General features: G+C 44.2%; 1 protein-coding gene across 1 annotated transcript in view; it reads right to left on the bottom strand.

Annotated features, from left to right (window-relative positions):
• Nucleotides 1-245: 245 nt before the first annotated feature.
• Nucleotides 246-23,503, bottom strand: part of LOC119416518 (protein MON2 homolog) — a 98,402-nt gene continuing 75,144 nt past the window's right edge. The window contains exons 4-10 of the mRNA XM_037683749.1: nucleotides 21,599-21,727; nucleotides 11,405-11,595; nucleotides 11,269-11,329; nucleotides 11,058-11,181; nucleotides 10,510-10,717; nucleotides 3,291-3,373; nucleotides 246-1,067 (exon numbers count right to left, since the gene is read on the bottom strand). Of these exons, the coding sequence (XP_037539677.1) occupies nucleotides 904-1,067; nucleotides 3,291-3,373; nucleotides 10,510-10,717; nucleotides 11,058-11,181; nucleotides 11,269-11,329; nucleotides 11,405-11,595; nucleotides 21,599-21,727 (960 nt within the window). The 3' untranslated portion in view covers nucleotides 246-903. The remainder of the gene's footprint in view (nucleotides 1,068-3,290; nucleotides 3,374-10,509; nucleotides 10,718-11,057; nucleotides 11,182-11,268; nucleotides 11,330-11,404; nucleotides 11,596-21,598; nucleotides 21,728-23,503) is intronic.

Here is a 23,503-nt window from a genome sequence, read left to right as displayed (position 1 = left end):
AATGAAGACTCAAAGTAGTCTGCTCCTCAGATAATTAGCATTATTAACTTACTTTTTATGTACTTGTATATGAATGTTTGTGTTATTGCCCTGAGATGACTTCTGTTGTGATTCGGCACTTTATAAATAAACTGACCTGAATTGTCTAAAACTTTGGCATGAATAGCAGCAGGCAATAGGCACTGTTTTAAGGAAAACTAGGTTTTAAATGTTAGATTGTTGTATAGCTCATAGGATCTCGTCAGAATTTACTTTTGTGCAATAACTGCTCTTTATTTTTAGTGCAAAAGGGTAAATGTATACAGATAATCTAAACCTGGCCCAGACAAAGCAGTCATAAATAACCTGTTCATTGACCACACATGGCATGGTGCAGCGCTGATTGAATTGTCTCATTTATTTCATACATACATGATCATCCCTTCAAAGATGGCTGGCTATGGATGACATGGAATGTTAAAGTAAAACTTGTTTTCTTGCCCAAAATCTACAAGAAATTCACGGTTGAAAATGTTAACAAAAATCTCAGTGTTCATCTTAAAGAACAATAAAGTCCCAAGATGTATTTATTTTTTTGCTTTAGTTCTTTCTTAATGACATAATCAACACCATCACCACACACTACGTCGATGCAGCCTCTTCTAGAGAATATAAAAAGAACCTCGAGGCAACACTGCAACTTTCCTTTAATTTCTGTCATTAACAGGCAATTGCAGCCAGTCTGTATGAAAATGGAGGTGGGAGGATGAGAAGCACATGTTGATGTGTGTGAAGTCATCAGTCATGGTCTGAGCCGGCCTGGTTCAGGGCTTCTTCATGTCACAGCACTTGTGAAGCACCCAGGATCGGAATACAGGCGTTCAATTTCTTCATTTAAAAACAAGGAGTTTGGAGTGAATTTGGTCAGGACTCCCCATTTTGGACTTTGGAGACAGGTGGCTGCATAAAGTCTTTAAAGGGCCCCAGGGCCTCTCTCAGGGCCGAGCTCACCTCAGATGAGGAGCATGTGACGCACTCTACAAGTGTGGGGTACAAGGCGATCACCTGAGCCCACGTGTTTCCATCCACTGCAGAAGGAGGGATGGTGGGACAAGAAAAAAAAATGGATCTCAGTAAAAGGAAGTTAAATTTCAACAGGCAGAGGGACATTAGTTCTCTTTGAGTAAGGATAATAAAATGAAATTCTCTTCACTGGAACATAAAAATATTTTCTGACAAAGTCTCATTCCTGTTTACTGCAGATAATTCAGACAATCTGGTTGAAAAAGATCAAACAAACAAACAACGAAACATCGAAATTCTGCTCAGGCACAAATCTAAAATAATCTGATCATAGATTTACTGGCTCTATAATTATATACAGATACTGGTCATAAATTAGAATATCATGAAAAAGTTGATTTATTTCAGTAATTCCATTAAAAAAGTGAAACTTGTTTATTCTATTCATTCATTACAGACAGACTGATATATTTCAAATGTTTATTTATTTTAATGTTGATGATTATAACTGACAACTAATGAAAACTCCACACTCAGTATCTCAGAAGACCAAGGGGGCAGGTGTGGCTGAGTGGTTAGAGCAGTTGTCCTCCAATGCAAGAGTTGGGGGTTCGAATCCACCAGCAGTCACATGCTCAAGTGTCCCTGGGCAAAACGCTAAACCCCTAGTTGCCTCCAATGTGTGTCCCATCGGTGTATGAATGTGATAAAGCTCTGATTATTCTCATTAGAATGATTTGTTCAATTAGCTTTGTAGAGATGTAGTAGAGTGCTGTATGAATGGGTAAATGAGGCACAGATTGTAGTGTAAAGAGCTTTGAGTAATCTCAATAAGATAGAAAGGTGCTATATAAGTAGTCATTTACCATTTACCAATAAAAAAATGTTGGCCAACTGAAAAGTATGAACATGTCAGTACTTCGCTGTTGCTCCTTTTGCCTGGATTACTGCATCAATGCAACGTGGCATGGAGTCCATCAGTCGGTGTCACTGCTCAGCTGTTATGAGAATCCAGGTTGCTGTGGTAGTGGCCTTCAGCTCTTCTGAATTGCTGGGTCTGGTGTATCGTATCGTCTCTTCACAATACCCATAGATTTTTCTATGGGGTTAAGGTCAGGCGAGTTTGCTGGCCAATTAAGATTCATGGTCCTTAAACCAGGTACTGGTAGCTTTGGCACTGTGTGCAGGTGCCAAGTCCTGTTGGAAAATGAAATCTGCATCTCCATAAAGTTGGTCAGCAGCAAGAAGCATGAAGTCTCTAAAACTTCCTGGTAGATGGCTGCGTGGACCTTGTACCTCAGAAAACACAGTGGACCAACACCAGCAGATGACATGGCACCCCAAACCATCACTGACTGTGAAAACTTGACACTGGACCTCAAGCAACATAGATTATGATCCTCTCTTCCTCCAGACTCTGGGACCTTCATTTCCAAAGGAAATGCAACATTTACTTTCATCAGAGAACATAACTTTGGACCACTCAGCAGCAGTTCAGTAATTTTTGTCTTTAGCCCAGGCGAGACACTTCTGATGCTTTCTCTTGTTCAAGAGTGGCTTAACACAAGGAATGTGACAGCTGAAATCCATGTCTTGTATACGTTTGTGCGTGGTGGTTCTTGAAGCACTGACTCCAGCTGCAGTCCACTATTTGTGAATCTCCCCCACATTTTGGAATGGGTTTTGTTTCACAATCCTCTCCAGGGTGCGGTTATCCTTATTGCTTGTACACTTTTTTTTAACCACATCTTTTCCTTCCCTTCGCCTCTCTATTAGTGTGCTTGGACACAGAGCTCTGTGAACAGCCAGCCTTTTTAGCAATGACCTTTTGTGTCTTGCTGTCCTTGTGCAAGGTGTCAATGGTCGTCTTTTGGACAACTGTCAAGTCAGCAGTCTTCCCCATGAATGTGTAGCTACAGAACTAGACTGAGACCATTTAAAGGACTTTGCAAGTGTTTTGAGTTAATTAGCTGATTAGAGTGTGGCACCAGGTGTCTTCAATACTGAACTTTTTCACAATATTCTAATTTTCTGGGATACTGAGTTTGAGGTTTTCATTGGTTGTCAGTTATAATCATCAACATTAAAAGAAATAAACATTTGAAATATATCAGTCTGTGTGTAATGAATGAATATAATATACGTTTCACTTTTTTAATGGAATTACTGAAATAAATACACTTTTTCATGATATTCTCATTTTATGACCAGCACGTGTATATTTCGATATCAATCATGTCTCTCTTTAATTCAGGATTTACTAAATTAAAGGATATTTTATTGCTCACCATTTTCTGGATGGGTCTTCTTAAGTGAGTCCATCAACGTGCTTATAGCTTTCAAGACAAAGATAATCTCTGTCACTTGTTGCCTGAAATTCAAAAGGAACACACAAAAAGTTAGAACAAAGAGAACAACAGACAGAAGCTGAATGAATGAGTGTTAATGACACTTGTAGATTTCATATATCCTACAACTTTACTGAGTCACCAAACTATAGTAAACTAGCTTTAAAACCCAACATCCAGTACGTAGGGCTGGGCGATGTATCAAATATACTCGATGTATTGCAAGTTTTTCATTTTATGATTGTTAAAATGGCTCTATCGCAACCATTGACTATTATTAGACTTGAAAATCTGTGTAGTTCTTTTTCTCCTGTCTGCGCCAACTGCACGTAGCCCCTCATTGTCCCTCACTGAATACAAACACAGCCCCTTACCCGCTCCCCCCATTTCCTGCTTCTCCAGGTGGGTGGGAGTTTACACACAGGAGAGGATATTGAAGAGCAGCTTAGCTGGTGAGAGCAAAAAAGCCCCTTTTGCACTGCCCCTAATAAGCCCCAATTCTGGGCAGGCCGCCACAGAAAGAACCCTTTTGCACCAGCACTTTAGCTAGTATATTTAGCTGATTTGAGGCTGATTCAGGACCTCTTTTCGTCCCTGCTTCTCTTGTGGGACCGAGTGAGCTCAGTCGAGCTGAATTCGGACCGAAACGTGAATGCAGGACTCTGATTGGTCAGGGGGAGGAGTCACCGGATCTCTGAAACTTTTCACCGATCCGCCATTTGCAATTTCTCTGGATGCGGAGCAGCGGCTGGATCTATTTTTAAGATTTAAAAACAATAATGACAACGCCGTGTTTAATTCTGAAGTCCAGATGTATTTTGTGTTTGGTGACCAACTATAAAATTCGAGCGAGCGGTGTCACCGCGGAGGATCATACGAGCTGCCGAGCCGTTGAAGCCCGTGAGGCCGAACCCCGAACCCCGGCCTCGACTGCTCACAAAGGCCGGATTCGAGCCCTGGCAGGTGGGAGGACCGGGATGGAGGGACGGGGGGTGGAAACGTTTTTTAAAAACATTTTATGTATAAAAAATAAGTTTTTTAATTAGTGAAGATTAAAAATAAATAAACGGTGCTGGCTTTATCGTGAAATCCTGTTTTTCCTTTGACTTTATTAAATAATCTGTTAATTAAAGTTAATTCAACTGAAAAATCATAAAAAGACAAAATTATTGGATCTCTCAGGAATATTTCTCTCAAACATGTTTAAAGAAGAGACACAGCCTTTGGTTCAACTTTATTCGAACCCACAGATGTACAAATCACAACACAAGCATTACACTTTAAATTAAAGCTTTAAATCAAAACTAAAAATAATCTGTATACAAGAAAATATAATTTGTATACAAGAAACAAAACCACAATGGGTACAAATACATCAAATGATGAAGAAAATGTAGAGTTTTAAATATAGATATCCTGATGCATGCTCAATAATCCAGGTAGAAAAATCTAAAAAAGTTAAGTCTGGTCCTCTGGACGTTCAAAAAACAAACAAACAAAAACAAAAATATAGAAACGTTTCTTCTTTCATCCGAAAGACTTCTTCAGTCTGAGGAGCTTATTCAGCTCAGTCTTATATAAACAGCTATGAGCTGAATACAGCTCCTCAGACTTTCGGATGAAAGAAGAAACGTTTCAACATTTGTTTTGTTTCGTTTTGTTTTTTGAATGTCCAGAGGACCAGACTAAACTTTTTTAGATTTTAATATAAATGTTTTTGTAGAATCTGGTTCATCAGATTTAATTCAATTTAATTTATTTATACAGCACCAAGTCACAACAGAAGTCGTGTCAGGGCACTGAACAGAAATATTCATATGTAAAAATAATAATTTAATATTATTTATCTGAGGAGCAGACTGCTTTGACTCATCGCAGAACTCTCATTAGCAGGACTTGGATTCTGGACACGCCTCCAGAATCGGCCCTAAAGTGCAGGTGCAAATCCAGGCTGAGCAGAGTTGCAGTGGCTGTTATATGGAGATGGTTTGGATTTAAATTGTCAGATGAGCAGCAGAATTTTTTTTTCCGAAGACAATGCCATAAACAAGTCCAGATGAAATGTTGGCACCACAAATCTTTTGGACCATTTAAAACAGCGCTATAAGTTGAGTATGAAGCATGTGTGAAGCTGCAGCTTCGACTGTTGACTTCAGCCTCCTTCACAGAGACAAACCACAGGTCAGAACTCATTTAGCCGTGCGCTGTTTGTACTGACAGTTTTCGAGTGTGTGTGTGTATGGGGGGTGTCATCGGGATGGAAGAGGCTACCTTTAGCTTTTTACCTAGCGCACCTGAGCAAGCCGATAGTTTAGCGTTACATCAGTGTCAACAGGTGGTGGGGGTGGGGTTCGGTAGGCGGTGCGCTCAGTTCTGTTGACGGGGGAGGGCACCCCGATTGAATAATGGTAAGGGAAACATTGAGATATAAATGGTTTATCACCATTCATCATACAAATATAGAGAAAATTTTGGCCCATATTGCCCAGCCCTAAAATAATTTAGATCTAAAGCAAGGGGTGCATGGTAAATTGTAATCTGTTGTAGACATATCATCAAGGACCTTCTCAAGAGTCATGTGTTGGACGGCCGGGATGGAACCCGTATTGTTCCTCCTGAAACAGCGGTTTGACCATTGACTGGGCTCTCTTGTCTAGCACCCTTGAGTAGACCTTAGAAAGGGTGATTCCTTTGTAATCGGAACACACCCTCAAGTCCGCTTTTCGAAAAGGGGAACCACCACCCCAGTCTGCCAATCCAGTGACATTGATCTTGTTTACTGAAGTACCCTGCAAAAAGTGACCCATGAGTATGGGATTGGGGGTCTGTTGGTACAGGCTATTCAGTCCCTGTACAAATAGTGCGAGTCTGTTTTGCATTGCTGGCAGTAAGGCAGACCTCTTCAGGGTGAAACTCAGATCGCCAGGGCTGCCCGCCCATTGTCACAGATTCTGTTAATAACTTTTATAAGCAGTGCAGCCAGGGGGCAGATGGGATCCAGTTAGGTGACTCTAGGATTTTGTCTTTGCTATTTGCAGATGACATGCTCCATTTGGTGTTGTACCTTAATCTCAAACTCTCACTAGAACAAAAAAAAAACAAAATAGAAGGTTTGTAAACTCAATCATCCAGGTAAATAAATCACAAAGAGTTGAATCATGTGATCTGGACAGATTCTTCTTGGAAGAAACGTTTCGCTTTCATTAAAAAGGCTTTGTCAGTCTGAGGCCTTCCACCAAAAACTGTCTTATAAATAGCACCTTATCGATGTATTTCAAGCCAGTCTGCTGTGGAATTCCCAGAAACTGGCTTGACACATACAAAAAGGGGAACCATCGGTCTAAAACAGGGGTGTCAAACTAATTTTCACCGAGGGCCACATCAGCATAATGGCTGTCCTTAACGGGCCAGATGTAACTTAAAAATGTAACTAAATGTAATGTAATGTAATGTAAAATAAAATGTAACTACTCCTTAATGTAAATTACTCATTATTTATTATAACTTATTCAAGTGACAATTACAGTTGCATAGATAACATATGTTTGCTTGTTGCTCTAACATAAATCCTTTTAAATTTTGTCAGCTTATGAAAACCCACATAACTCCATTAATGAAGGATCAAACTGTCCAAGTGAATAAAGAAAAAGAACAAATAGTCAAATAGCTTTGAAGACATCCTAAAACTGAGCTGCAAAGAACATGTATGACACATGTAGCATTTTACAAAAGAAGGCTACACACAGCCTTGCATCCAACTGATGGTTTGATGACAACAATTTGCCTGCATACACACATAAGACCTGCAAACATTAAATAATTACAACAGCAGCTATACATAAATAATATGTAATCAACTAAAAAAACAAAATAAAGGTTGACTCAGTTCACAACTATATTACTCAAGTTTTTTGGTTAGTCTTTGATGAGGAGATGCTGCCTGTCCTTGAACACACAAAGTGGATTCTCTCTCTACTATCGATTGATCATGTTCTGAAAATGATAAACACAAAACAAAATGCAAGCACAATCATTAAATTGCACACAGTTTAACTGTTCTTCTTCTTGGTTGAATTACATTTTATTATATTTTAGTTTTTAAAAAAAATGCTAACCTGTGTTTTTCTGACCAGATGTCTGACACCGTTTTCCCGTTGCCAGTGTGTCAATGTCTGGCTTTAGGTCCTGTGCTGAGGCAATGCGTAGAACAGCATGGAGGTTGTCATCCGTGAAGCGTGATCTGTGCTTGTTTTTGTTCAGATTCATTATGGAAAAAAACTGTTCGCACAGATAGGTGCTTCCAAACATGGACAGAACACGGGCAGCATGAAGTTGAAGCTGTGGCATCAAACCAGGGGGCATCAGACGGTAAAAGTCCTGGATTGCAGCATCCTGGAACTTTGCTCTCAGGCCACTGTCGCTTTGAAGCTCAATTAGCTCCATCTGAAGGTGTTGGGGTGCAGTGCAGACATCGGTGGTGAAAGGATTAGCAAAGATGTCAAAGCCAGACTGTTGTGCTCTGAAGTCAGAGAAGCGCCAATCAAACTCAGTCTTTAACCAGCTCAGTTTGGTAGCTAACTGAGCACATGAAAACGTCTCGGGAAACGAGGCTGACATGCTCTGACAAACAGGAAAGTGGACAAGATTGTCCTGTTTCACTTGCCGCATCCATAAGTCCAATTTACGCTGGAAAGCCGTGATCGTGTCGGACATCTGCGTGATGACTTGTTTGCGTCCCTGCAGCTTCTGATTTAGCTGGGCGAGATGGTCAGTTATGTCACACAACACAGCAAAGTCACACAGCCACTCTGGATCTGATAGTTCAAACATGAGTTTTCCTTTACTCTGCATAAAAAGAGCAATGTCTTCCCTGAGCTCAAAAAATCGTTTGAGGACTTTGCTCCTACTCAGCCACCGCACTTCTGTATAGTACGGCACATCCCCGTGTTCCGAGCCCATCTCCAGCAAAAACAGCTGGAACTGACGGTGATTCAGACCACGCGCCCTAATGAAGTTCACTGTTTCCATGACTGTGGTCACAATGTCCTCCATCCCCAGCACCTTCCCACACAAAGCTTCTTCATGGATAATGCAATGATACGTTATCAGAGGCGTGTGACCGTTCATTTTTTGCATTTTCCTCTTCATTAGTCCAACCAAGCCCACTTTTCCTCCACACATTGCCGGTGCACCGTCTGTAGTTAATCCCACCAAGTTTTCCCACTGCAATGCATTTTTACTTACGGACTTCTCCACCTCATCAAAAATGTCCTGTCCCGTCGTGGTCCCATGCATTGCAGCCACATCCAACAGCTCCTCAGTGATAGAGAGGTCCGACTTTACGCCTCTAATAAAAATTGATAACTGCGCTGTGTCTGTGTTATCTGTGCTTTCATCAACAGCTAATGAAAAAGCTGTGTAGCTGCGTCTCCTCGGTCAGCTGTGTTGGAAGATTTTCTGCTAGTTCCTTCACTCGGTTCGCGATGGCGTTTCTTGATACACTGACATTTTTAAAAGTCTGTAGCTGGTCGGGACACACCTGCTCACAGACCTTCAGCATGCACTGCTTCAAAAACGCTCCCTCTGAAAAAGACTTGGAAGCGTGGGCGATTTCTTCAGCCACAATGAAGCTAGCTTTCACTGCGGCCTCGTTTTTGGCTGTGGATTTCGTGAACAAACTCTGCTGCGACCGCAGTTTGCCTTTTAATTCTTGGGCAGTTTGTTGCTTTTCTTGAAGGCTAGCTTTAGCGTACTTAGCTCCGTGTTTGGTGTCAAAATGTCGACGCAGATTGTACTCTTTGACAACCGACACCGCCTCGTAACACAAAAGACATACTGGCCTTTCTCCTTGAAGCACAAACAAGTATTCGCCTTCCCATCTTTCTTGAAACAGTCTTCCGTCTGCATCAACTTTTCTCTTTCTGGACATTTTGGGATCATTATTTATATCTCAATTCCACTCGTTGGCATGGATGTGGAAACACTGCCGCGGCTACCGAGGTAGAAAGGCATTGTGGGAAATGTAGTTTTTGGTCAAAGCACGCTCTTAATTTATTTTTTTGGTATTTATTTTTAGACACTCAAAACTTTTAAGCTCTCGCGGGCCACATAAAATGACATGTCGGGCCACATCTGGCCCGCGGGCCTTGAGTTTGACACATGTGGTCTAAAACAATCGATCAGCAGTGCATAACAATCAAATGTTAGAGGTCTGATGGGAAACTTGATACTCACAGAATCAGCCTGAGGACTGGAACAGTTTGCAGCAGAGTGTGAACAAACAAATCTGAGGCCAAGGTTATCAGTTGCTAAAGGATGGACTGTCCTCTCTTGATCCGGAGTGAGGTACTGCCTCAAGTGGAGTTCAAGTATCTTAGGGTTACGTTCACAAGCGAGGTAAAAATTGGGTGTGAGTTTGACAGACAGATTGATGTGGCTTATGTGTGCCACAGTCCACCGCGAGTGTGTGCATGTATGTGTGTGTGTTTCAGAGGCTACAGATGAGGAGTGTGATGTCTTGTGGGATGAAGTCGTTAATCAGTCTGGTTGTGTTGATCTGAAAGCTGTGGTACCTTCTCCCAGAGGGCAGAAGAGTAAAAAGTCCATGTGATGGGTGAGACGAGAACAGGGAGCTAAGCTGCAAGACGAACCTCTTGGCCTACGGGTCGGTTTATGTTCCTACTCTCACCTACAGTCAAAAAATTTTGGGCAGTGATCGAAAGAATGAAATTGTGGATCCAGGTGGTTGAAATGAGTTCTCTCCACCAGTGGCTGGGCTCTCCTTAGAGACAGGGTGAGAAGAGCTGCTGCTCCTCCACATCAAGAGGAGTCAGCTGAGGTGGTTTGAGCATCTAACCCCCAGATGTTTCCTTAGTGAGGTCCAACTGAAAAGAGGCTCCAAGGAAAACACAGTGAACACCTTGGAATCCTCCAGGAAGAGCTGTAGGATTGTTGGATGTAACTGGAACCCTGTGTACATAATTTTGTTCCACCACATGTACCACATGTGCCGCGAATGACAATAAAGAACCTCTGACTCTCTCTGAATCTCTGAAGAGTTGGAAGAGGTGGCTGTGAAAAGAGATGTCTGGGCTTCCCAGCTCAAGCTGCTGCCCCTGCAACCTGATCTAGGAACAAGTGACAGATGAAAGGTATGTACCTTGGTAAGGGGCAACGTCCACTCAACTGCTCATCCTCGACATAGCGTCTAAGAACATCCTGGGACCGCTTGAGGAGAACAGAAAGTGCCATTCGAGAGATGTAGCCCTCCTGAGGGGTGGACACCTTGTTGCTGAAAGAAAACTGTAGCAACGTCTCAAAACACACCTTTGAGAACTCCTCGCGCATCCGTACGTCTATCTCTGCCTCTGTTGAGAGAAAACAAGGTACAGTCTGAGATGTTTTTTCCATTAATGTGGTTCCACAGAAAGTTTAGATCTGGTGGTCTGGTCCAGTGAAACATTGATGCTACTTTTAACACCACTTTTTTGGTTGTTAAACTGATAATTTTGGCCTAGAAGCAGGTGGTACTGGTGCTTCTTAAAGCACTGGTTTGAAAATCTTATTGGAACCACTTTGGTGAACAAAAAAAAAAAAAAAGAAAAGACAAAGCATTATTAGAAAAGCTACTGGAAAGGCTTGGTAGTTAGAGCAACATTTCAAGACAACAAAAAGTCAGAGACTTTAGCTGAAACAGCCATATTTTACCTGTGAAAGAGGGAGACTGGGAGTGAATGGAACCTTTATTGAGCATTGCCATAATCTGACCAACAAAGTCTTTGGGGATGAAATTGGCAAACGGTAAAATCTCAGTGCTGATCAACTGGACCACCTAAAATGAAATAAACAATGCTGAAAAAGTGAGAAAGTCACAGAACCTTTTCTAAAAAGCAGAATGTCTGCTGAAGCTGTTATTTACCTCAACATCAATGGCTTCATTCTTCTGAAACTCTTGTATTGACAGATTATCTGGGGGAGTACTGGAAAAGGAAAACGGATAACCTGCAATAAAAAACTTTTGAAGTCTAAAACACCAAGACTTTAGGATACTGTACCTTTTGGTGAAAAGAAAATCTTCAAAGGCATTGGCCAACTCTGGCCACATAGTGTCAAACGTCCCTGATGAGGCATGCTGTCGTGCAACTGGCAATCCAATGGACAGAACCTTCAGTAAAGATGAAACTGTCAGTTTCCAGGTGCTTTCTGATGGACAGGCATACTTCAAACCCAAGGGTGTTCTTAAAGTCTTGAAGGTAGAAAAAAGAAAACAACCCAGAAATCATAATGCATATCAACACTGACCTGAAATAAAAGCTTAAACCTAACAGGAGAAGCTCAAAGCATTTTAGCTTTGTTTCTTTTTTATGTGTTGATAAATGTATTGGGGGGATGTGTTTTCCATCAAACTGGTTTCAGTGCTAAACCAGGGTCAGGGCTTACTTAGCACCAGTTGTCTAATGAGTGCTGCTCATTAAATTACATAGATCACTGTTTCCCCTACCATTATCCAAGCAGGGCGTCCCGCCCTGTCAACAGAACGGAGCGCCCTGCCTATCGACACCCCCACCCCCAACTACCAGCACTGGCATAGTGCTAAGCTAGCGGCATGCAAAACAGACGCACAATCTTTTTAGCTTGCTAAAGAAGAGCAACACAGACATGTCCCCCCACCCGTCAACAAAATTCAACTGAAGATATGAGCGCCGTGCCAAGGCAAGTAAACTAGGGGAAACACTGTAGATACAATACGCAATATTCATTTTTGCGGTTTTCAAATATTTGTAAACATTGTTTGTAAAGTCATTTCTAATATCCTGAATATCCTCCAATATTATTAGATGATGTTTATAAATCAACAAAGTCCATGCTCAATAATCCAGGTATACAATCCAACATTTTTCAGTCAGGTCATCTGGACAGTTTCTTTTTTTGGGCTGAAACGTTTCATCTTCCATCCAGAAGGCTTCATCAGTCAAGGAAACACACAACACAAAACTGATTCTTCCCCAACAGCTTACTCCAAAGTGGAACAAACCAGTGTTCATGGATGGAAGGTGAAACATTTCAGGACAAAAAAAAGAAACTGTCCAGATGACCTGACTGAAAATTGTTGGATGTTTATAAATCCTTTTATCTCTTTATAAACCACTTCTGTCTCTCTACAAACATTGCTCTATGACTCATGGTTGACATGATACCATATCATAAGTATAAAACGGAACAGCTTTTAAAAATCGACTCTAGCAACAGCATCGTCAAAGTTTTACATCAAAACAGTATTTTTGAGACAATTTTGTTATACACAAACCATTGATTCAAGTGTTATTTCTTAAAGTATCACTTTTACTTAGGAAGCAAAAATATAGGGTTGTTGTGTAGTTTGGATCAGTCTATATGTAACCTTATTATGGAATAAGTCTTCAGTTTGGGTTTGGAAGAGTCCGAGTGTAAAAATGATCAGAAGTATTGAATATTATGAGTGTGCGTGAAAAGAAATACAACAGCACACACTTCCAACAGGACATAAAAAATTATTGAGGAGGGTTACTTCTGTATGAGACAAGAAGTCTTAGATAGATGAAAATGCTGAAACTGTCTCTGGCAGCTCAGGACATGTTCTAAATTTATATTGTCCTAAAGTTTCAAATAAAGACCAGTACTGAAGTGAATGTCTAGCTTGTATCAAATAGTCACAAACGTCCAGAGCATTCTAAAAAAATGTTCACATCTTCTTCTGAATGCAACAATAACGTGTGATGTAGAAAACAAACAAACAAAAACATCCTGATTCATGCTGAAGAACGCATGTAGAAAAATCCAACAAAGTTAATAAGTCAGGTCCTCTGGACGGTTTCTTTTGTTGAAACCTTTCGTCTTTCATCCACAAGACTTCATCAGTTCGAGGAGCCAAAACAAACTCAGTCTTGTATATAGCGCCTTCACATAGTGGATCAACCAGTTGGTTGACCAGGCCAACCATCCTGATGGAGCAGGAATCAGGATGTTTTGAACCACTTTGGCCGTGAGTGCCTCAAACGAGTCGGTGGCAGAGAGGGTGGACTCCAGAAACAATCTGAGCTCCATCAAAATGGCTGACCCACTATGTGAAGGTACTATTTATAAAACTGAGTTTGTTGTGGCTCCTCAAACTGATGAAGTATTTTGGATGAAAGACGAAACGTTTCAACAAAAGAAACCATCCAGATAGGGCTGAGTACCGAACCGAGGTTCTTTTATGGTACCGACCGAACTTCACCGGTCGGTGTATGTATTGAAATGTCACTCTTCTTTCGGTGTCAAGTTTCGGTATTGGCTGTAACGTGTCCCGTGGTTTCAGCATGCAGGCAGGCAAAATACCAGACTTATGACAAACAGACTACACCCAGATTACATCCAGAGCTAAGGGACACTCTTAGATAAGGGATAGATAAGGGACACTCTTTTGAGGACCAAAATGTGCACATTTTGGACTGAGAACACAGATGGTTTGAGAGGGGGGCGAAGGAAGCAATTTATGTAAAAAGAGAAAAGCCGTCTCTTAACAGAGGAGGAGGCCTCAGATTTCCACTTTCAAAACATATAATGCAACTTTAAGACAGATTCCCAGCCGGTTTTCACACCTGATGGGAACAGAGGGGCCTCGACTGTGAATTAGAGGAACAAAGACCTACTGTTTAGGTTTTTAGGTGTGAACTGCCAATCTACATATATGTGTGTGTGTGTGTCTTATCTCACTCAGCCTTATAACCTGTATCTCTCACTCTCTGCTCTTTGAATTGAGAAAGCTCCTCGGATGAGGAGCGAAACGTCTTCTGTTACAAATAAAGTCCAGTTGTTTTTGTATTGAACACTTTTTGAATTCATCATGTCCTGGATGACTGAGAATCTTCACCAGCATACATCCAGAGCTGTATAGAGCTGCCGTACCTAATCTATGTATAATTATGTCTATGGTGCTGGTGACGCCCACCGATGGGTTCGCGTGTGCAGCGCGTGTTGTCGAACGGCTTCGACAACACGCGCTGCATAAAGTTGCTCCGTGTTTTTCTGCGAGGAGAGAAGAGTTCATTAGCCTCCCCCCTCCTCCTCCCCCCTCCTCCTCCTCCTCTCACCATTAAAGTCAGCCTGTGAGTAGAGCCTGAACGTCCTGATTCATTATCTCCATGACCGGACTCTTCATCAAAGAACTCCGAGGACGGCTCTGTGTGCTTCAGCTGGTGAGTTTACGTTTGTTAGCGTAACTGCAGCTTAACACGTACATCGCGGTGAAATAAACTATGATCCATGTAACGCTAACTTTAAAATATTAGTGTGTACATTTATTTTTATCTACGTAGCTAGCTAAACTAAGAAGCTAACTAAAGATTGACAGTAACAGATCAAGGTTAGCTTGTAAAACTGTGTTCATCCATTGGATCAGCTGCTTAAACAGTTCACTAATGTTCACTGTTTATGTTCATGTTCTCCTCACAGGAGGTTCTGACCCAGATGTGAGGACAAAAGAAAAGTGAGGTGGGGGCCACAGGACAATCAGACTTTGTTGTTAAAAAATTTCTGCCTTTTTCCACAGTGGAGCTGCATGGTGGAGGTAAATTAAACTTTAAAGGATTTTGTTGACCAGTTAAACCTTTATCTCTCAGCCTAGATGATGTTTTTTGAGTAATAATAACACAACTATGTTATTGTTGATGTTTTGTTCTAATGTCAATTAGGGAGATGATCAGAGCCCTAAACCCCAGAGAGCCACAGAGAAGATTCAGGCAGAGACACAGAGGTGCAGATGTCTGCATCATCCCTACCTCAGTGAATCCAGTGACCTGCTGGTGGGATGTGAGGGACACTATGTCAAACTGACAACCAGGTCTCTGTGTGTGCAACAATCATCATCTACAGCCTCAGAGTGAACATGTTCTACTGCTGGAGACACCATCAGCCAGGACTGGGCTTATTTGTGTCCACAGAAAACAGACATGTTGATGTTTCTGAAGAAAAACTGTTCAGTGAAAAGGTCCTCAGTGTGTAGCAGTGAACATTAGACACCGACGTGTCACTGGTTTGAAACTGGTCTTTGAACTGGAAATTATGTTTGTTTTTATGTAAGAAAACGTTGGTTATGTACTGTAACCCCAGATTCTATGAATATAGGCGTAGCCCTTTAAGGCCTTCGCTTTAGTGGGTTTATCCCGTTATGCGCAGCATAAGCACTGAAAAAAATTTAGTCCACGCCCACCTGCTGTGTGGGCCCCACCCGGTTCGTATAAATTACGTTAAGAGCGGGAAATCGGCTCCCAAAATAGCTTTTTTCTTCAGCAATTTAGGAGCCAGTGAGGCCCGACGCTTAAAGGGCTACGCTTATACTCATAGAATCTGGGGTTACAGTACGTAACCAACGTTCTGTGTCGTATAAGCTTCGCCCTTTAAGGCCTTCGCTTTAGTGGGTAAAGGGCGAAGCCGATGTGGTCCTCGCCTCACTGGGTCCATTCGAACACAGTTTGACGCGGAAGCTTGCCCAAAAAACGTCTTTTCACTCAGCTCCCCGTGTGCATAACTACGCGTTGCGTAATTATGTGCCATGCACAGACGCATGTTGTGTAACTATGCGTACTGACAAAAACATAAACGCCCAGGAAATTTTCAACGGGGAAAGGATGTTGAAAAGAAGAAAGGGGGGGGGGGGGGGCATGAACCAACTGGTTCATGGCTGAGTATTATAAACAGATCAAAAAACAATGAACTGATTATTGATCAAATGAACTGATTGGTAACAATAGTCATGAACTGATTAGTGACAATAGAACCAAAAACACAGACACAACTTGTGACTGATAACATCTCACACTGTGAAGCATGCAGACAGATGTGAGCTTAAACAGAGTTCCATGAAAAACAACAATATTCATTCTGTTAGAGCACTAAGGACAGAATGTGTCATGGAACGGGCCGTCACATCACGTAAATAAAAGCGAATAAATGAGCAGGGTGTTGACCACGCAGCCGCAGTGCAAATGTCCTGCATTGACATACCATTATGCAGAGCAGTCGAAGATGCGATACCCCTGGTTGAGTGTGCTTTGAGGTTGACAGGAGGCTCTAAATCTGATGCTTGCAGGCTTCAGAAATGGCCTCACACAGCCAGTGTGACAAGCGCTGGGTGGATAACGGGCGACCTGCAGATGCATCTCTATAATGCACAAACAGGTGTTGAGTTTGACGCATTACAGCTGTGCGCGCTATGTAACACGATAACGCCCGCACCGGACAGAAAGGATGAAAAGATGCTTCTTCTTCTGATCTGTGGGGGGGAGGGAAAAAACCCCTCCAACGATATCACTCTTGATTTAAAAGAGCTCGTGATGTTTTAGGCATAAAAGCTGGGTTTGGTCTTAAATCAGCTGAACTACCGTCAGCCTGGATTCTGAGACATGACGGAGCGGCAGAGAAGGCAGATAAAAACACTCACTCTCTTAGCGGGTGTTAAAGCCAGCAGCAGTGCTGTTTAAAGAGACAAGAATTTAAGTGGAACCTGATTCAAAGGCTCAAATGAAGCTTTGATCATGACCTGCAGGACCAGTATTAAATCCCACTGGAAAACAAGTGGGTGTGGGACAGACCTGCGTCTCTGTGCACCTTTTAGAAAACGTTTCATCAGAGGATGATAAAACCTGTTCTGTCTCAGAAACCTTCATGTCAAGAAGAGATGGCTGCAGCGTACGTTTTAAACGTGCTGGATGCAGATTTCTATCCATCAGCTGCTGCAGAAGGAACAGCATGCCACCTAAAGAACATGAGGAGGCCTCTACATCCTTCTCTGTACATCAGCACTGAAAAGCTGTCCGCTTTGATGTGTACATCGCTGTGGTAGATGCAACACGTGAAACCTGAATTGTGCGCATTACATCCTGTGGGCAACCCATCCTCTGTAAGTGGATTCGTTCAACGGCCAGACCACAGGTGCTGGCCTATTTCTGGGTAACTCCTGGTCGCTCCTCCTGCCTGGAAGGAGAGCGTCCTCCCTCTATGGCAGTTCCCACGGGCACTCCGACAACAGGCGTTTCAGGACTGGAAACCATGGTGCACCCACGCGCTCGGGGCCACCAGGAGAGCTGCCAATCCCTTCTCCTGAGCTCGGTTCAAAGACCGTAAGATCAGAGGAGGCGGAGAAAAAACGCGTACAGGAGCATTTTGGGCCATGGACTGTGGACAAACGTATCCACCTCCCAGCGGTGGTTCGTCTCATGGACTTAGAGAAGCGCATAATTGACACTGAACGTTTCCTGTGTCACAACAGGCCCACAGCCGCTATATCAATCTGAGACAAAATGCTCCGTCAGAGGATGATTAAAGGTTGTTCTGTCACCGACAACTTTGAGACAAAAGAAAGAAAAAAAAAAACACGGTTGCAGCATACAATAGTCGTGCTGGACACCAGATTCTGTCCTTCGGCTGCTGCAGAAAGACAGCATGTCGACCAGTGGACATGAAGTGGCCTCTACGCCTTTCTGTACAGCAGCGTTGGAAAACTGACCACTTGATGTGAACAACGCTGTGGTGGTTGCAGCACGAGACTCCTGAATCGTACGCACTACATCTTGCGAGAGATCCATCCTCTCAAAGATCTGCATTACGACCACAGGCTGTGAGCAGGCACGTCCACCCAGCGGTGGATCGTCCTATGGCTCCACGCTAATTATAATTGACATTGAGCGTTCTCTCGTGTTGCTACACGTCCGCAGACGCTGGCAGGATTCTACCGTGTCTGAGTCCTAGGTCTGGGTGGAATACCTGAGATGTACCCACTCCAATAGAGAACAGATTGAATGTGCCCCACACAGCATCTGTCTCATAATGTGGCACATGGATTGAAAAAATGCATACATTTCCTGCTAGTATGTGTGCAACAGTCACTTGCTGTCTGAGAATCACAAACTCTGATGATTCTGCAGCTCAAGGTCAGTGTTGAGTCACATTCAAGACCCCGTGCGACACTCCAAAACATTTAAAAGGCTGCTGTGTGGGGAGCCACAGCGCCCCACAGTTTGTTAAATGTGTGTGACGTAGATCTGCTGACGGAAAACAGCTGCTATCATTCAACCGATTCACGTGAGTTGCACTGCTGCCCCCTGTCTGTACGAGCTGCTCAACGGCAGGTGTCCAGATAACGCAGAATTAAAGCGGCTCAGGCGCATAATGGAGTGTTGTTTCTCACAGCTCAGAAAATTGACAATCAAGAATAAATCTCATCTTTCCGGCTCATTGGGACCAGGAAGTGATGAGAGAGACCTTGTGTTTCCTCTCCATCTGAGATTCTAGAAATTACATTTCAAAAAATAAATTCCTGATCTTCTACTAGAGGGGACGAGATCTGTTCATAGATGACAGAAAAAACGTCACAGAGTTCCTCCACACCGGGGTTTGAGCTGAACTGCAGCGTGAATCCCGGTTGAAAACGATTCGCCCATCCGTCTGGAGGCGCGCGTTCATTGCCACCCGTTATAAGCTATAAAGCGGGCACGCATTTATGCTGTGAAAAACTCACATACATGCTGATGTGAACTGGAGCGCGCTGATGGTCACGTTGTGTGCAGCTGCTCTGTGTAACGCTCAGAAGCGGATGCACATATGAGCCGACGCGCCCTGAGGGTCGTGTGTGTGCGTCCTCACGTGACGCTTTAAGCCAGGATTGCCGCGGGGGCACACGTTGGCACTGGTGCGGTAAGGAGGCACCGCGCGCCATCGGTGGAGCGGGGTTACCACTGGCCCGGTCTGCAGAAAACCGTTCATCGTTTGCTGCGGGTCACGTGCACTTTTGAGTGATACCACGAGCTGCAATATTAATTCAGACAAAACCCCTTCTTCGAGGATGTATGAACTGAGCCGCTGAAGGCTTGTGGGGCTGCTGACGCCGCGGGAGCGCGCGTTGGCACTGGAGCGGTCAGGAAGCAGCGCGCGGCATCGGTGAAGCGAGGCTACCCCTGGCTCGGTCTGCAGAAAAAAACGTTCATTCTTGGCTGCAAGTCACGTGAACTTCAGAATGATTCCATGCGCTGCAGTATTAATTCAGAAAACCTTCTTCGAGGATAAAGAAGCAGAGCCGCTGTGAGGCTTGTGAAACTGCTAACGCTGCGGGAGCGCGCGTTGACACCGCTGCAATGACAAAATGTGTGTCGCTTCTGCCGGGAGCGAGATACGTTGCTGAGCTCGTACCGTGGTCTCACGTGAACGTTGACGTGAACAGCGGGCACTGAGAGCTACATGTGCGCTTTCATGCCGCGGGGGCGCGCATCGGCACCGCTGACAGTGAATGAAAAAACAACCTTAAAAGGCTCATTCGTGCTGAGTGTGTGTGATGGAGCCGCTTGTCAGATAAACCATGCTGACAGCCTGGCTAGGAGACACTTCATCAAAAATGATGTTATTTCACAGTGTCATCAACACACCTCCAGCGACCCGACACCTGATTACCTTCCGTTGAGCTCTGTTTGTTGTCCTGGAGGGCCCCCTGTTGGCAAAGTCCGGGAAAAAAATAAACTGCCGGCTGCCGGGGACATCTGACAGGAGGGGCTGGCGTAGCAGAGCTGGGGGAGGCGTTGAGCAGCCGTGGAGCAGCTGTGGAGCAGCTGTGGAGCATCTTGAAGTGTTCTCTAGCTGATGAAAAGAGGATCACCAACGGACTCCTGCATTTCTCCTGAGAGGAAGGCGGAGTGACGGGCCAGGAGAGCTTCTGGGACCCCGTTCTCCGGCTGCGATGCGGGGCGGCAGACAGCAAAAGAGGCGCACCGGTTGAGGATGACGTCAGCTGACCTGTAGACTGAGCGTACTGCAGGGGGCTGGCAGCGTAGTTAGCAGCGGCCGCTGCGAGAGCGGAGTGAGCCGAAGGACAGAGGGCCACCGTCTCTTCTCGCCTCTGAACGTGTATGCCAACAGCGTAACGTGTTGTTCGCTGCGGCCGTGTGGAACACATGCTGGTGAGCTCAGTTGGAGAGCGGTGTCACCGTCTCGGTTATGCTAACTGGAGGCACGGGACGCTGGTCCATCTCGAACATCTTACTCCAATGAAGCCTCCATCAGGCTCGGCTCCAGAGGGCACGGAGGGACTTTCCGCTCAGTGAACCCCTGCTCTGGAGATGGGTGCGGACTGTGGAGACCGGCTCCCCCAATCTACCAGGAAAGAACCCGTCTGTGGCCTCGCCTGTAGGACGTCCTGTTGGGAGCACGAGGCCATACGGATCAAGACGGTGAGCCAGAATGGAGCCCAGTAAACAACCTTCCCGCCGGATCATCCGAACTGGCGGGAAAGGCGTAGGACGTAAAAAAGGGTCCTTTCATGTCAGCCTCCTCCTGGGTTACGCCGGGCAACCACTGAGGGCGCCATCGGATGGGAGCGGTGTGATCGCCGATGCGAAAACGAGGTGGGATGGGGTGAGCATACACTCAGCCCCCCTCCACCGACACTACGCTCCCCAGGAGGGAATGAGCAGCGGGGGTTGCAGCTGAGCGCGCCTGTCCCGGAGGAACCATCCGATTCGCTCCGAGGGTCGGCGATAAGAGGAAAAAATACAAGATGGCGTTGTCCAGCGTGTAGTGACCTGTCACTGGGAAATATTCCTCGGCGCTTACCTTGGAATAGGACTGCTCGTCATCTTCACCTCGGGGAGGAAAACTCACCGGACGACCGGAGGTCGACTGCCGGGCCAAGCATCCTTAACAAAGGTTGGTCATCTACACAATTTTCCTTCTTTGTTCTTCTGACAGTGCTATTTTAGCTCGCTGAAGAAAAAATGGGAGCCGATTTCCCGCTCTTAACGTAATTTATACGGACCGGGTGTGGCCCACACAGCAGGTGGGCGTGGACTAAATTTTTTCAGCGCTTATGCTGCGCATAACGGGATAAACCCACTAAAGCGAAGGCCTTAAAGGGCGAAGCTTATACGACATAGAACTGCTTGGAATAGAAAAATACCAAAGTTAAAAAATAAAACACAATTTGTACTGTAATGTATAACATAATTTTATTCTTGTTAGAATTAATAGTAATTACAAAATTGGTACCGAAAAAAGAACCGTCCAGGAAGCGACACCGAAGTGAAGGTACCGACACAGATTTTTTTAGAAAGGTACCCAGCCCTACATCCAGAGGACCTGACTTAACTTTGTTGAAAATTTAAAAACAATTTTTTCTTGTTTTACATCGATCAGTCAAGTCCAACACAGTTCTAATAGCTTTGTGAGCACGTCTAAAAACCACAAACCTTGATGATATTCTGCAGGACTTTTTCACTGATGACAGCTTTGTGGCAGGCTGTTTTTTGGTACAGGTCCACCAGCACCTCCAAGGAGCGCTCAGCAAAGGGCACGTAGTTTAAGGCAACCCACTCTGCCTGCAAGAACGAGAAGAGTGAACAGAAATTCACACTTGAACAATGTTTCACCTACAGCTTTACAAAGCCATACAAAAACAACAATTTAAAGGCACACTTCCAAAAAAAGTTTATATTAGGCTATTAGTTTCCTTCAAGCGTATTTACAGTATACTGGGCCTTTTCCACAGCTCCTCTTCAGCCCGGTTCGGCTCAGTTCGGTATGGTTTTGAGAACTTTTCCACTCATTTTTTCGCGGAACCGGCCTCTTTTTTGGTCCCTTCTTCTCAAGGGAACAACCGAGCCGAGCCAGCACATAAACGTGATGTCAGAACACTGTCGGTCACTGATTGGTCAGGGGGAGGAGTCACTGGATCTTTCAGAAACTTTTCAAAACATTGATCCTCCGTTTACTCGGAACTCGGCGCAGCGGCTGGATCTATTTTTAAGATTCTAAAAACAATAATGACAACACCGTGGTCTAATGCTTAAGTGCAGGTGTTTTTTGTGCTTGGTGACCAACGACAAAATTCAGAGCGAGCTAGATGGAGCTCTGCCGGTCTCCCCGGTCCTCCACCGGAGCTTCGGAGCACGCTCAGGCCGTGTAGGGCATCATCTCCCTGGCTCAGAGCTCCGCCGGTCACTGCGGAAGATCCTCCATGCTGTCAGCTCGGGCTCCGGATCCCGGCTTTGCGAGCTCCGAGCTCTGCTGGTCATCGAGCAGGATCATACGAGCTGCTGACTCGCAGAAGGCCGGGGTCCAGACAGCGGACTCGTGTGATCATGAAGGCCGAACCCCGATCCCGGCAGATGGGCAGACCGGGACAGAGGATGGAAACAATTTTTAAAAACATTTTATGTATTAAAAAAACATGTTTGTTTTTTTAAATCAGTGAAGATTAAAAATAATAAATAAACGGTGCTGGCTTTATCATGAAATCCTGTTATCACTTTAATGACTTTATTAAATAATCTGTTAAAGTTAACTCAGCTGAAAAATCATAAAAAAACAAAATTATTGGATCTCTCAGGATTATTTCCCTCAAAAATGTTTAAAGAAGAGACACAGCCTTTATCTAAAAAAGTTAAATCTGGTCCTCTGGACATTAAAAAAAAAACAAAACAAAGCAAATCAACAAAAAAATGTAGAAACGTTTCGTCTCTCATCCGAGAGACTTCCTCAGTCTGAGGTGCTGTATTCAGCTCAGTCTCTTAAATACCACCTTCTCAGAGTGGATCAACCAGTTTTGCTGCTGACAACCAAAACCAGCTGATCACATGATCAAGAAGGACCATCAGCCTAACAATGGATCATTAGCACACTGATGGCTGTTTACTATTCACAGAGGGCTGAGTGATACTAGCAATCACAGCATTGTAAGAGGGGGACAGTTGAACACGGAGGCCTCCACCCCTGTTTAACGATGGACGGTTTCTTTTCACAAAGATGGCCTCCTTTACTCCTCTCTCAAACCATCGTTCCTCTCTGTCCAGGATGTGCACATCTTCATCCCTGAAAGAGTGACCGCTGGCCTGGAGATGAGTGTAGACCGCAGAGTCCTGGCCTGATGATGTTGATCTTCTGTGCTGGTCCATCCTTTTGGCCAGTGGCTGTTTTGTTTCCCCGATGTAAGACTGATCACCCTCCTGACACTGAACAACATACACAACATTACTCTGTTTGTGCCGGGGGACTGGATCTTTGGGATGAACCGGTCTTTGCCGTAATGTATTTTGGGGTTTAAAAGCCACTGGGACGTTATGTTTAGAAAATAAACGTCTCAGTTTCTCTGATAC

Source organism: Nematolebias whitei, chromosome 10 (genome assembly GCF_014905685.2).
Source record: "Nematolebias whitei isolate Nwh7 chromosome 10, NemWhi1, whole genome shotgun sequence".
Classification (NCBI taxonomy): Eukaryota; Metazoa; Chordata; class Actinopteri; order Cyprinodontiformes; family Rivulidae; genus Nematolebias; species Nematolebias whitei.
Note: the sequence above shows the minus strand (reverse complement) of the source record. Positions and strands in the feature narration are given on the sequence as shown.